General features: G+C 39.8%; 1 protein-coding gene across 1 annotated transcript; it reads left to right on the top strand.

Annotated features, from left to right (window-relative positions):
* Positions 1-4,562: 4,562 nt before the first annotated feature.
* LOC133478180 (troponin I, fast skeletal muscle-like) lies at positions 4,563-11,645 on the top strand. The gene is made up of 7 exons (XM_061773922.1): positions 4,563-4,587; positions 6,219-6,247; positions 6,332-6,368; positions 7,928-8,056; positions 8,968-9,057; positions 9,196-9,369; positions 11,468-11,645. Exons 2-7 carry the CDS (start codon positions 6,237-6,239, stop codon positions 11,543-11,545), a joined length of 519 nt encoding a protein of 172 aa, XP_061629906.1. The 5' UTR covers positions 4,563-4,587; positions 6,219-6,236; the 3' UTR covers positions 11,546-11,645.
* The last annotated feature ends 2,870 nt before the right edge of the window (positions 11,646-14,515 follow it).

Genomic DNA, 14,515 nt, shown 5'->3' on the forward strand with positions numbered 1-14,515 from the left:
TTTCTAAGTCTTCTGAATGAACGATTTTAAGTGACAGACATGACTTAGGTTACTGTGAACTATTTAGATGTTGAGCAACACCACAACCATGCAAAGGATCTGCAAAGAACATGCTAAGGATCTTTAGAGAACATGCTAACGGTTGTCAAAGAACAGTAAAAAATATTCTCAAAACACACCATCTTTAAAAAAACATGCTAACAATGTTCAGTGTATATGTTACTGATCTTCAAAGAACCCGCTAAGGAGCTTAAAAATATTCTCGGAACACGCTAATCATCTTCAAATAACATGCTAACAGTCTTCCGTCAACATGCTATTAATCTTAATAGAACATGCTAAAGATCTTCAAAGAACACTAAAAATATTCTCTGAACACACTAACAATCTTCAAAGAACATGCTAACGATCTTCAACTAACACGCTAAGGATCTTCAAAGAATATGCTAACGATTTACAAAGAGCATGATAACAATCTTGGACTAACATGCTAACCATCCTCCAAGAACATGCCAATAACATTCTATGAACACACTAAGCATCATCAAATAACGTGCTAATACTTTTCAAGAACATGCGACTGATCTTCACAGACCACCCGACTGATCTTCGTCAAACATGCTCGGCATCTTCAAAGAATATGTTAAGGATCTTAAAAGAACATCCTAACAATTATTAGAGACCTTGCAAACGATATTCATAGAACACGTTAACGATCCTCAAAGATTACGCTAACGATCTTCAAAGAACACGCTAACAATCTTGAAAGAACACTAACAACCTTCATAGAACACGCTGACAAGTCATTCAAAGAACATGAGCGAGCTGCACTTCCTCAGATTACCACTAGGTATTCCCCCAAGGTGAAAACTTGGCCGCCTCATGATGTCATCTTCCACCTTGGTGTCGTCCTGCACGTCACATTTTAATGAATGAATAAATGCATGTACTTCCTCAGACGCCCTCTAGATGTTCCTCCAAGATGAAAAACGTTGAGTTGGTCTCACGCCGCGACATTCCGTCAAGACTGATGTGGTTTGTTAGCACGGAGGATCCGGAACATTCCTCAGCCTCCAGAAAACAATACCTACTTGAACCTTGACCGCATCTGCTGTCTGCCACGTCCTTCCAGTCGACCATTTTAACAGCCGGTCGCTAACGAGAGGTTTGTCTACAGGGCACACGTAGACAAACAATGGATTTGTCGCCAGCCAGTATCAGGGTACATGTAGGAAGGCCAGAGTCCAGATTTGAACCCAGAACCTGAGACCTGTGAGGCAGACGTGTAAACCACTGTGCTGCCCCAATATGTAAACGATGTGCGCGATAAAAATATCCGGCCAGTAATCTGGAATGTTCCGTGCAAGATGAGCCCGAAGCAATTAAGACGGAAACGTAATCTGGGCGGAAAGAGGAGACCAAGTCTGCTGCCCTACACTTTGTAGAGCCACGAAATTTCTTCTGCCACACTATGCTAACCAACTTGCTAACTGTGATGTTTATAGACGGCAGGTTGGGAAGTGAGGGCACTAATTGTTAAAGCTTTGTGGGTGGAATTCTTTCACATTTTTACTTGATGTACAATTTGAGGAGTTCAACAGTCCAGGTTTTTCTCTGTTGTGGTATTTTGCACTTCAAAATGCGACTGCACATATTTTCAATGGGAAACGGATCTGGACTGCTGGCAAGCCAGTCTAGTACGCACACTCTTTTGCTGGCAAGGCACACTGTTGTAACATGCAGAATGTGGCTTGGCATTGTCTTGCTGAAATATGCAGGGACGTCCCTGAAAAAGACGTTGCTTGGATGGCAGCATGTGTTGCTCCACAACCTGTATGTACCTTTCAGCACGAATGGTACCATCACAGATGTGCAAGTTACCCATGCCATGGGCACTATAACACCCCCATACCACCACAGATGGTGGCTTTTGAACTTTGCACTGATAACAATCCGGATAGTCCTTTTCCTCTTTGGCCCGGAGGACACCGTGTCCATTATTTCTTAAAACAGTTTGAAATGTGGACTTGTCAGACCGCAGCACACTTTTCCACTTGCGTCTGCGGTCCATCTCAGATGAGTCAGCCGCCACCATTTCTGGCTGTTTGTTAATATACTGTGCGGCTTTCGCTTTGCATGGTAGAATTTTAACTTGCATTTGAAGATGTCGCGACCAACTGCGTCAACTGACGATGATTTTCTGAAGTGTTCCTGAGCCCACGTGCAGGCAATATCCTTGACACAATCATGCCGGTTTTTAATGCAGTGCCACCTGTGGGATGAAATGTCACGGGCATTCAGTGCTGGCTTCCGTGCAGAGATTTCTCCAGATTCTCTGAATCTTTTGATGGTTTTATGGACAGTAGATGATGAAATCCCGAAGTTCCTTGCAATTGTAGGTTGAGAAACATTGTTTTTGAACTGTGTGCTCACGCAGTTGTTGACAAAGTGGTGAAGCTCGCCCCATCCTTGCTTGTGAGCAACTGAGCCGTTCGGGGATGCTCCTTTTATACACAATCACGACCCTCACCTGTTTCTCACGTTCACCTGTGGAATGTTCCACACAGGTGTTTATATATTTGGAACACTACTCAGGCACTGGTAATGGATGACATTGCTGTTGCATAATTACAACAGACCGGATCAATGTTGAAGAAAAAAAATCAATCACGACAACATCAGATTGTTTTAAAGTTCTTGTAAAAGTGGATATATGTTTCGCCTTTGTAATGGGAGGAATGTGACCTGCTAACAACTTCATTTAAAAGCTTGCATTAAAAAAACAAACAAAACAAAAAAAAAGTGACATTTGAAGCCTCGTGACTGCTTTACGGTGATCTGTGCGGTGTGAGCGAAGCTGTGGCTGCCGCTAATGCAAATGGGTCTGGTGCGCATCAGCAGTCATTGCGCCGTTATCCAGACGCTTCATGCGCCTTTCGCTTTAAGCACACTCTCAAGTTGCTAGCGGTCGTTAGCGCCAACATGGTAGAAACACATGGTAAAGGTCTTGCCCGCTAGCTGGAGGCTGTTAATGTTATTTCAACTTGACGCGTCTTGGACTTTAAACACCCTCGCAAGTTGTTAGCACAAAGATGTTAAGTAGGAGGACGTTTTGAAGCTAGCATGCTAATGGTCTAGCTAGCTTGGCGGATGGCAAGATGGGAGAAACCCATGTTTGAGCTAATGTGCTAAAGCTAGCTTAATGTTATTTTAAGGAGATTTCACCCAAATAAATGTTTTGTGTTTATTTTTTGGACTGATATCTTGGTACACATTCTTTTTTTTTTTTTTTTTTTAAGTCTGTTTACTTTTTTGTGTTAGTTTTCCTTGGGTGTTTTTAAAATATTTATTTCTGTGGATAAAAAATACAAAGAAATGCAAATATTTGTAAAAGTTGGTTGTGCAATTAGTTCAAAGTATCCAAACCAAAACCGCTCATGACAATAACGGAGAAAAAGCATAGGAACAACATTAAAAAAGAAAATTGAAAAGGCAATTTAATAAAACTATTTTCAATACACACACAAAACAAAATAAAAACTCCAAACATTTTAAAATAATCTTCAATGATCTAAAAATTTTAAAAGAAAATGTCAAATAAATGTCTTCATATACATAAAAAACTAAGAAATGAAAAATATTAAAAAGAAAAACATTTAAACATATTCTTAAAGTAGTACCTAAAAATGAATGAGGTAAAAATAAAAGTTCAAAAATTTAACTACCCACCACCCCCTAATACCCCAACCAAAAGTGACGGCCACTTACCGCATAAATTTTAACCATCCACCCCCAACACCTAATTAATAGAACATTCAAAGACAACAACATCCCATCAAAATCTTCCCCCACCCCAACACCTCTACCCTCCCCAAACCCCAAACTCCTCCCCCCCACCCCCTACCCACCCCACTTCCATACCCCCACAACAAACCCAATCCACCCTCCCCACCATCCCACTACCACAATACCCATTACAAAACACTCCTCCAAATCCTCCCCCCCAAACAAATACCCATAAAAAAACCCCCAATCAAATCCCCCCCAAAACCAAACCCCCAACAACCACTCCAATCCCCCCACCAAACACACCTCCACTTCTTCCAAACCACCTACAAACCCCTCACTACCAACCCCCCCCACTCCACATACTCAACAACCCCAACCTCACCCCCCCCTACCCAACCAATCACCCACTCTTTCCATACCCACCATTCCCAACTCCACCCCTAATACCCCTCCCATCATCTAACCCCCCACAATCAACCAAAAATTATAATAATACCTTAGATCCTCCTTAATATTTTCTTTTTAATCTTCTTTATACCCTCTCCCCCACATCTACTACCTTTCACCACCACATCCGCCTTAATTTTCGCTCACTGGTCCCCGACTCTCCGCCCCACCCACTTAGAATCTGCTTCTCGTCGTGAGCTTTCCTCACTAAACCGTGTCCCCCACGGCCCCGCACATCTTTATCCACAATCTAAGATAAATAACCGCTTACATCAATATTTGCCAGCGCGGTGTGCTGTCATCAAAACTCGCCCTCCCACGCCCAAATTTGCGTCTTCTTCCTCGCCACAGGTGAGCCGGCTCTTCCTCCCTCGACCTCCTGACCCGTGGGCCTCCTTTACGAGCGTTTGAAATCAGCTGCTGCGTGCTTTTCTTTCTGCGCTTAAGCAAGCAACACTTATTCTGAAATTGTTCCGTTCCTTATTCTGTCTGTGAAGGATTATTTTCCAAAATGGAGTAGATGTCCACGTAAATCCTTGATGGCGAATTGTTATTGTATTCAAACGGAACTGATGGACTTGGTCTGTGTTCACGTTCAACAAAAGATTAGAATCGAGTTTATATGCAAAAGAACGGCTCGCCGACGTTATTTTGTTGTTGTTGTTTTTTTAAATTACGTATTTATTTTTGATTTATTTTTACATCTGGTCTCCTTTTGGAAAATAGCTCACATGCTTCTATTTTTTTATTCTTTTTAATGTTTTTAATTTTAATTTTTTTATTTTTATTTTGGTTCAGCTTCGCAAAGGTTATAAATTGCCTTGCTGGGATAAATAGAGTTTAAATTATAATTTTTTTAAATAGCCATTTTTCAAATTCTATTTGTCAATTTCATCCATGTTGGAATATATTTTTCTATTTATTTTTCCTTTTGTTTATATATTTTATATTTTCAAAGTATTTTATTTTTTACTTTTGAACAATGTTAACATGCTTCATTTTATTTTCAATTTTAATGTATTTGTCTTTTTTCTATTTCTATTTTTTCATTTCTTAATAGAGCATATTTATATTACTTTTTCCAGTTATTTTTGTCATTTTTCCTGTTTTGCTTCTGTTTTGTATATTTGAAAAATATTTGTATGCTTGTTTTTTTTTGTATTCATTTGTATTTTTATATTTTTGATGAATGTTTTTCATTTTTTTCTTTTAGAAAACGTTTATTTTTTGAAATATATTTACGTTTCAGGTGTCTTTTCAAAAATGTAAACAATATGTTTACATATATCCATTTCTTTTTTTAGTTATTCTTTTGTATTTATTGTTTCACCAGTTATTTTTAAATGTTCATTAATTTACCTTATTGTTTATTTTCTTTTTACAGATTTTAGTTTGTATTCATTATTTTTTTCATATGTATTTTTTTTTTTTATTTATTGCTTTTTTTTTTTTTAAATGATATCTTGATTATGTTTGTCCTTTTTGAACAAGTCCATTTTGTGTATGCTTTGGAAGGTTGTCGTTGCATTTGTTTGTTTGTTTGTTTTTGGACTTGAGACGTGTTTGGAAGACTTCGGGGATGTTTCTCGGGCTCCAAGTCGACAGCTCGGATCTTCTTCTTGTTATTTGATCTTTGGGATGAGAAGAGTTGACTTCTGCTAAATTGCTGATGAAGGAGAAGACGAACCTGTTGTTTTTTCCCCTTTTTTGCCGGGCGACGAAGCTTTGCGGTATTTTTAGTCGAGGCGGCGCGCCGCTGCGTCCGCTTTTCTCCGCTCGGCCTCCGAATTCTTTTCCGTGAAAGGAGTCTCGAAGGGACAGATTTGATTTCCCGTCATCCGCTCAGGAGATTAGCGCAGGCGACATTTGACCCCCAGCTGCTATAAAGTCCAAAGTTCGCAAATAGATCGCTCGGCCTGCGGCAGCACATTTCCTTCTCGCTCGTCCTCTAATTCTTCTTCTTCTTCTTTTTCTTCTTGCAGCCCTGAACGAACGGCAACATGTACCACGAGTAAGTCGCAAGATTTCAAGAAACATCTCATTGAGTGGCATTCAATGGCATTTGTCTGTTTGCTTTTTTCTTGCAACGCTTCAGGAAAAAGATGAGTTCCAGCCGCCGGCACCACTTGAAGGTACCTTTAACACGCTCAGTGCTAATTAGCATCCTAACATCTGCATCCCAACTATTGATGCCACTCATCAAAAGTTGGGAGACAATCAATCAATGCCATCATCAATATTGCTCTGATTACATTTTTAGACCAAAAAAAAAAAAAAAAAAAGATAATACTGTAAAGGAGGTTATTTAAGAGTAAGTTGCAAGTTATTTTTAAGATTAAAGGAGATTGATTGATGATCAACTTTTTAATCATTAATATTGCTGCGATTCATTATTTAGAAAAAAAAGACGTGAATGAAATTAATAAAGGCAGTTATTTAAATGGGTGACAATGTTAGAGAATTATTTCATACTCTTGAAAATATAAAGAATATTGAAAAGTGTAAAAAAAAATATAATAATAAATAAGGGATGTTCAGTGTTAAGCATCTTTTAAATATTAGGAGATTGATTTGCAACTTTTAAAATGAATCATATGGCTGTAATATTAATTCGACAAAAACTAATCTGAGATGTCAAATAAAATGATTTAATAGAGTAAATCATACTATTTAAAAGAGTAAAAAAGTGGAAAAGGAAATAGATTTTTTTTTCTGCTTTGCCAAATGTGCAGGATGTTCATAAAATCATATGTAAAAATTAGACTTTTATTTATTTATTTTTTTTAAGAGTGAAAAGTGATATTGAACAAGTATTAAAGGAGATTGATTGTTTAAAAATTACTTTTGTATATTTCTGCTTTGACATCAAATGTGCAATATGTAAATAATTGGGGGAAAACAAATAAGGAGTTAGTCTTTTAATGCTTTAAGAAGGAACTATTTGATATAAAAATATTGTATTATATTCACATTTTGCATGTCTCTGCTTTGCAAGGTGTGAATAAAATAAAACATTAATTGAAGAGTAAAAATCTTTGAGTTTGAACAAATGTTAAGTGTGTTTTTTAAACTTGGTGTAGTACTTGGTAAAAATACATAATATATTAGTATTATTCATATTTTAGATTGAAAACAGTGCATGATGTAAATGACATAAGATAAGCAGTTTAATCAAGGAGCATTGAAACACAAAGTATGTAATGAGTAATACATTGAAAAATATATCATTTATATTCACCATTATCTTTATGTGCAGGATGCAACTAAAATACAGAAATAATAACTAATAACACGGAACAGCCTTTAAGTGTGAGTCCCTAAAAATACAATTTATATTCGTGTCGTTAATGTTATTGAATATTAGCCTTTGACAAAAGAAAAAAAATCAATAAATCCTGTGCCGGATGTAAATCAATTCCGTAATTGAACACGGGGAGGGAGGCTTTAATTCGAGCTCAGGGGCGCCACCTGCTGGTTAAATAAAACACACTCATTTCTGACCTCCACCAAGGAGCTCTGTTGTCATGTCGTGTGCAATCAGATTACTCTTTCAGGGTAACTCGTGTGTAATCAGATGACATTTTCAAAAAACCAGTGTTGAAACGAGATTTGGGTTTCTGATGACTCTTGAGATGCTAGCTCTCGCTAGCTGGGGCTAAGCGACGCCAATTCGCTTTGTCGGCGTCCGCAGAGTTTGATCCTGTCGATCGGCGCCAAATGGATCCAGCAGGAGAAGAGAGAAGTGGAGGTGGCCAAGCAGAACTACTTGGCCGAGACGTGCAGCAGGCCCGGCCTCGGCGGGGACCAGGCCACGCTCATGGTCAGCGCCGCGGCCTCCTTCTCTTCTAACCCATTTCTTTTCGATTGCGTTCTGTTCGTTTCCACTCTACTCTATTTGTGTCTCCACCGACACGCTCGCGGAGCAGATCGACGTTTTGAACTAGCGCCACGTTTTTCAGGGATTTTCGCTTTCCATCAACCTGAAAATCTGAACCCGCCAGGTCTCCAACTGAAGGCCCGGGGGGCCTCGTTTTATGTGGCCGACGAAAGCAAACTTTCATGATTCTTGCTCAAATCTGTACCGAGTTTCAAATTGTCATACATTGCCATGAAAAAGTATTGGCCCCCTTCTCCAATTCTTATATTTTTGCAGTTTCCGCACTTTTATGAATGAACGAATGAATGTTGTTTGTTTGATGACTTCACATTGTAGTGGGGAAACTATGCAAAAATATAATAATTTGTGAAGGGAGACACATTTCTTTGTTGTTGGCAAAGCCCTTTTTATAGTAACTTGAACAAACTATTATCCTTTACTTCTGATTTCAAACAAAAATGAGTTTCTATTCTGCTCTGTTTGTTTCTATAGCCGTGAGCCTATTTCTTCGTTTGTATTCTGTTCATTTCTATCCTGTTCTATTTTCTGTATCTATTAGTTCCTATTCTTTTCTACTCTTTTCTGATCTAACCTATTTGTTTCTATTCAATTGGTTTCTATTTGTTTACATTCTAGTCTGCAATTACAATGCGGTCGTACAATAATACAGCGTTACCTTGGGATCGCAAATCATCTTCCCCCATTGAAATGAATGGAAATGCCAATAATCCGTTCCAGCCCCCCCAAAAACATCATGTCACACGTTGAGGATTTCAAGCGATCGTGTTGTAACGTGACGATGTCGCACAATAACGTCACATGATGATGATGTCCCGTTATGATGGCGCGTACAGGAAACGTGCAGGAAGCTGAACGCCCTCATCGAGAAAGTGGACGAGGAGAGGTACGACCTGTCGGTCAAAGTCGGAAAAGCTGACAAAGAGGTAAGCCCGCGTGATGGGCAGCGCGGTGACCAGGCGGTCAGCATGTCTGCCTCGCGGGGGGGAGTGGGGGGACGGGCATGTTGCCCCATGTATGCCCTCAGAACACCCAAAAGTGCCGGTCCTCCTGCGCTTGCGTAGATCGAAGACCTGAAGATCAAAGTGATCGACCTGGCGGGCGTCAAGAAGCCGGCGCTGAAGAAGGTGCGCATGTCGGCCGACGCCATGCTCAAAGCGCTGCTGGGCTCCAAGCACACCGTCAACATGGAGCTCCGGGCCAACCTCAAGCAGGTCAAGAAGGAGGTCAAGGAGGAGGTCAGCACGCGCTTCAATTTCACATTCCAAAGCACTGAGTTACGACGGCAACATTGCAGTACATTCGCCAACAAACAGACACAGCTTGTTTTCCTAAACCTGGAACAACATTTCATTTACAATTTGATTTGGAAAAACCTCAAATTACACATACATCAAGTCAAATGTAGAACGTAGATCACGGAATATAGAACACAGAAAGTAGTAGATTGTACACAAAATGTAGAAGTATGCAATGTAGGGCATAGAGAGGCAGAATGTAGCGCGTAGCACATGCAATGTCGAACATGTAGAGCATAGTACGCGGAATAAACATGGGCTACAGAACGTAGCATCGGCAACATAGATCTTGGAGTGCATTCTGTCGAACATTGTACACCGAATGTAGAACATCGTCATGTCATGTAAAGTGGATTCTACAAGCCCAATTCCAATGAAGTTGGGACGTTGTGTTAAACATCAATAAAAACAGAATACAATGATTTGCAAATCATGTTCAACCTCTATTCTATTGAATACACTACAAAGACAAGATATTTAATGTTAAAACTGATCAACTTGATTGTTTTTAGCAAATAATCATGAACTTAGAATGTTATGGCTGCAACACGTTCCAAAAAATCTGGGACAGGGTCATGTTTACCACTGTGTTACATCAATGGGAGACAGGCACGGCAGTCTAGTACCCGCACTCTTTTACTACGAAACCACGCTGTTGTAACACGTGCAGAATGTGGTTTGGCATTGTCTTGCTGAAATAAACAGGGGCCTCCACGAAAAAGACGTTGCTTGGATGGCAGCATGTTTCTCCAAAACCGGTATGTATGTACCTTTCAGCATGAATGGTGCCTTCACAGATATGGAAGTTACCCATGCCATTCGAACTAACACAGCCCCATACCATCACAGATGCCGGCTTTTGAACTTTGCGTCCATAACAGTCCGGATGGTTCTTTTCCTCTTTGGCCCGGAGGACACGACGTCCACAATTTCCCAAAACAATTTGAAATGTGGACTCGTCGGACCACAGAAGACTTTTCCACTTTGCATCAGTCCATCTTCGATGAGCTCGGGCCCAGAGAAGCTGGCGGTGTTTCTGGGTGTTGTTGATAAATGGCTTTTGCTTTGCATAGTAGAGTTTCAAGTTGCACTTACGGATGTAGCGCCGAACTGTATTTAATGACATTGGTTTTCTGAAGTGTTCCTGAGCCCACGTGGTGATATCCTTTACACATTGATGTCGGTTTTTGATGCAGTGCCGCCTGAGGGATCGAAGGTCACGGGCATTAAATGTTGGTTTCCGGCCTTCCATGCAGTGATTTCTCCAGATTCTCTGAACCTTTTGAAGATATTCTGGACCGTAGATGATGAAATCCCTAAATTCCATGCAATTGTACATTGAGGAACATTGTCCTTAAACTGTTGGACTAATTTCTCACGCACATGTTCACAAAGAGGTGAACCTCGCCCCATCTTTGCTTGTGAATGACTGAGCAATTCAGGGAAGCTCCTTTTCTACCCAATCATGGCACCCACCTGTTCCCAATGAGCCTGTTCACCTGTGGGATGTTCCAAACAGGTGTTTGAGGAGCATTCCTCAACTTTCTCAGTCTTTTTTGCCACCTGTTCCAGCTTTTTTGGAACGTGTTGCAGCCATCAAATTCTTAGTTCATGATTATTTGCTAAAAACAATCGAGTTGATCAGTTTGAACATTAAATATCTTGTCTTTGTAGTGTATTCAATTAAATAGAGGTTGAACATAATTTGCAAATCATTGTATTCTGTTTTTATTTATGTTTAACACAACGTCCCAACTTTATTGGAATTGGGCTTGTACATACGACGTTTTACCACCAAGAACGCAGATTGTCAAGTCTAGCCCTCTAAGGCTAACCATAACTCCAGTGTGTCCCGTGACAAAAAATGAGTTTGATCAAGTAGGTCTCGTTTTGCTAGAAGATGTCATGAACAGCAACGACTGTGCTGTAAACCCGCAACCCGTAATGTAAACGACCCAAGATGGATTGTGGTGCATAGTACACATAGGGCGGGGCTTGACCACGTGCGTTTGTGTGTTTGTGTGCGTGCGTGCGGCAGCCGGCGGAGGCAGTGGGCGACTGGCGAAAGAACATTGAGGACAAAGCAGACAGGAAGAAGATGTTTGAGTCGTCCTAAAAAAACAAAAACAAAACAAAAAACAAAAAAAAAAACATTTTGGGAATTATTGTCAACAAAGAAATGTTTGTTGTTTCATTAAATGTTTGTCAAAGTAAGACTTTCACGTGTGGCCGTGTGACTTTGTGCAAACGCTTCGTATCCATCTGACACACAATTATGAAAATTGCCATTTATGAAAGCGGGATGCGTTTGACTGCGATGATGACTTCCTCTTGCTTCGAAAAAGCCGGAGCAAAATAATATTTCAATAATAATCATAATATTTCATTTTCCAAACTCAAATAGAAAATATGTTGTTTGGAATCTGTATGAGTGAAGAATAGTTTCTGATTGGCTTGGATTTGGTGACAAATTTTCTGATCGGGATATCTAAAGAAAACCACACTTAAAACATACGCTCAGTGGCCACTTCATTAGGGACACCATCCATATCCAAACGTTGCCTTTTTTTGGATTTTCACTTTTATAAAAACTATGTTAGCAATTGCGCTTGTATTGCATATTTCTAATATTTTGGGGTCATGACAAGCTGTACCTAATATTGTGTCCAGAGAGCGTTTGTGTGTCGTCATAAAGGTCATAAAGGTTTTTCAATACGTATGACGCCAGCCAACATGTGACGTCATGTTTTGTGTCAGTGGGTGCTGTTGTCATTTTGACCACACGATGTCGCTAGAGCACTTCCTGTTCGTCATCATGACGTCACGTGTTAACCAGCAACCGCTCCATTCATATCGATGCTTCCAATTGTTTATTTTTTTTTAAATTAAAAAAAAGAACGTTGAATACCTGAATGAATTTTCTTTTAAACAATTTAAATGGTTTCAAAAGCAAACATGATTGAGTTGCACATTTTATGAGCATTCATCAGACCTTGTGGACGCTGTTTAAAGGTAAGTCTTTTCTTATACTTTTTAAATGTATTCTTTAGTCATCCACACTGTTGTATTTATTATTATTAATATTTTTGCTTTATTTTGACTCATTTATACCCCTTCTAATGTAATTTTTTAATGAATTGGAAGCCAATCGCAAGCGTCGACGTTAGCAGGAGGAAGTGATGTGAAACATTTTCTGAGCTTTTGCAGCGATTTTTCAAATGCAATTCAAATTGTCATCATGGAAATTTACCAAATCAAATGTGAATTAATCGCACGTTTTCAGCCACAAATGCAATGGATTACAATTATCTCAATTTTGTGATTTAACGCCCTTACATGTAATGTGTTACTGAATTCATTACTTACTTATTTAATTACTTAAAATAGATGCGCATTCAACTCACATCATCCAAATCCGAATCACGCGCATGACAATCACGTTTTTATTCAAATTGTAATCCCACCTTTCAGCCTTGTGTCTTGTCATGAAGTGGAGATTTTAGTCGTTGAAGACGAACCGTCAGCATCTACCGCATTTGGAATCTGTGGCATTTCATTATGTACAATTTTTACTTTTGAAATCATAAAAAGGACATGATTTCAATGCTTGTTCCCCCCCACCCCCCAAACTAAGATAAAAGAGAAAAAAAAATCTTTAAAGTTTATGATTTTTTTTCTTTAACAAAAAAAAAATAAAAAATAAAAAGAGACTTTCATCTCATAAGATTATTATTAAAGTTGGATTTTGGATTAAGGCAAATTTAGATCGGATTCCTTAATTTTGTATTTTTTTTTCCCCCCCGCGACCTTGAACAGGACAAGCGGTATTGAAAATGGATGGATGGATAAATGGATGGAATTTTATCCAAATTGGAGGAACAAGTTGACGTCTGCCAGGAAAAAAAATCACCTCTGTCTTTCACGCTAGTTGTGTCCCATTACTTTTGAAATCGAAGTCACGTGAATTCCAAATTAGCGCTGATAAGTGACTAAGCGCGTGTGGCGCACCGTCAAACGGCAATGACGCCAGTCAAGTGACGTGCTGAGAGACGAAATAGCAGTATATGTAAAAATAATCCAAAAAGTCAATGGCGTTCGCTTGCACAGCAAAGCGTTGAGAGGCGTGACGTTAAAAGCATCTTGCAAAAATTGCGGAAATGCGAACGGAGTTTGGTCACTGGAGTCGTCGTCCATTCTCCCGCTAGGTCACGCGACCTCATAAATGAGGTCGGCAATGTGCTCAGTGACCTTTGAACCTGAGCCAGGATTAGCTCGCATCGCAAAACTGTGCACATTTGTCACACAAGCCAACTACAAAGTCCACAGACCAACAATGACAAATATTACATTCCTATAAATCATAAATATCAAAATGGAGAAAAATCAATCCGTTTACTTCGCTCTCAAACGCTGCGGGCGTGTCCGCTGAAAGTTCTGAAACCACGCCCCCGCTTAACTGTCAACTGACCACAACGAGGCGCTCTAAAGCGGCCGCGGCAAGGGGTGTAGCCATAGCGAGTTAGCTAACTGCGCGTTGCATATGTGCCCAAAGAACGCTGATGCGAACGAAGGCGCTCAAGTTCTTCCGTCGTGGGGGAGGGGCAACACACGCCGGACTCCAAAGAGCGTTTTAGGCGCACACACAAATCAGGAAAATCGAAATGGTGAAAAATGACTTTATGGTCGCATGCCGTCACAATTGTGGTTCCGAAATGCTTGGGAATTCCTCTCAAAACAAATTGTAGCCATTTATTCCTCCACTGGTCTGAGTTCTACTTGGCAAATAAAGATGATTCTGATTCGGATTCAGCAGGTGACGCAAAGTTTGGCACCAGATGCAACCGTGCGGTGTTATTTTTTTCCTGAGATGAGATGAAAATAATTGGATTGGACTTTTAACGCAAGAGCTCCACAGTTGAGAACTAGTAGTTCTAATAATGGCTGTCAGTCTTTGCAAGTTGATCTCCAATCTTGTACACACAAAGAAATCTCTAAATTCACGACACGGTCTTAAATATAAAATTGAAAGCGCAACATGATGGCAAGAAGCAAGAATGATTCAATGTCTCGTTGCTTTGCGGCGTTG

Source organism: Phyllopteryx taeniolatus, chromosome 5 (assembly GCF_024500385.1).
Source record: "Phyllopteryx taeniolatus isolate TA_2022b chromosome 5, UOR_Ptae_1.2, whole genome shotgun sequence".
Lineage (NCBI taxonomy): Eukaryota > Metazoa > Chordata > Actinopteri > Syngnathiformes > Syngnathidae > Phyllopteryx > Phyllopteryx taeniolatus.

Bases quoted from the DNA above. Each gene is read 5' to 3' on its own strand.
- LOC133478180 (XM_061773922.1), top strand. The intron at 8,057-8,967 runs GTCAGCGCCGCG...TGGCGCGTACAG, and splicing joins GGGACCAGGCCACGCTCATG to GAAACGTGCAGGAAGCTGAA. The intron at 9,058-9,195 runs GTAAGCCCGCGT...GCGCTTGCGTAG, and splicing joins TCGGAAAAGCTGACAAAGAG to ATCGAAGACCTGAAGATCAA.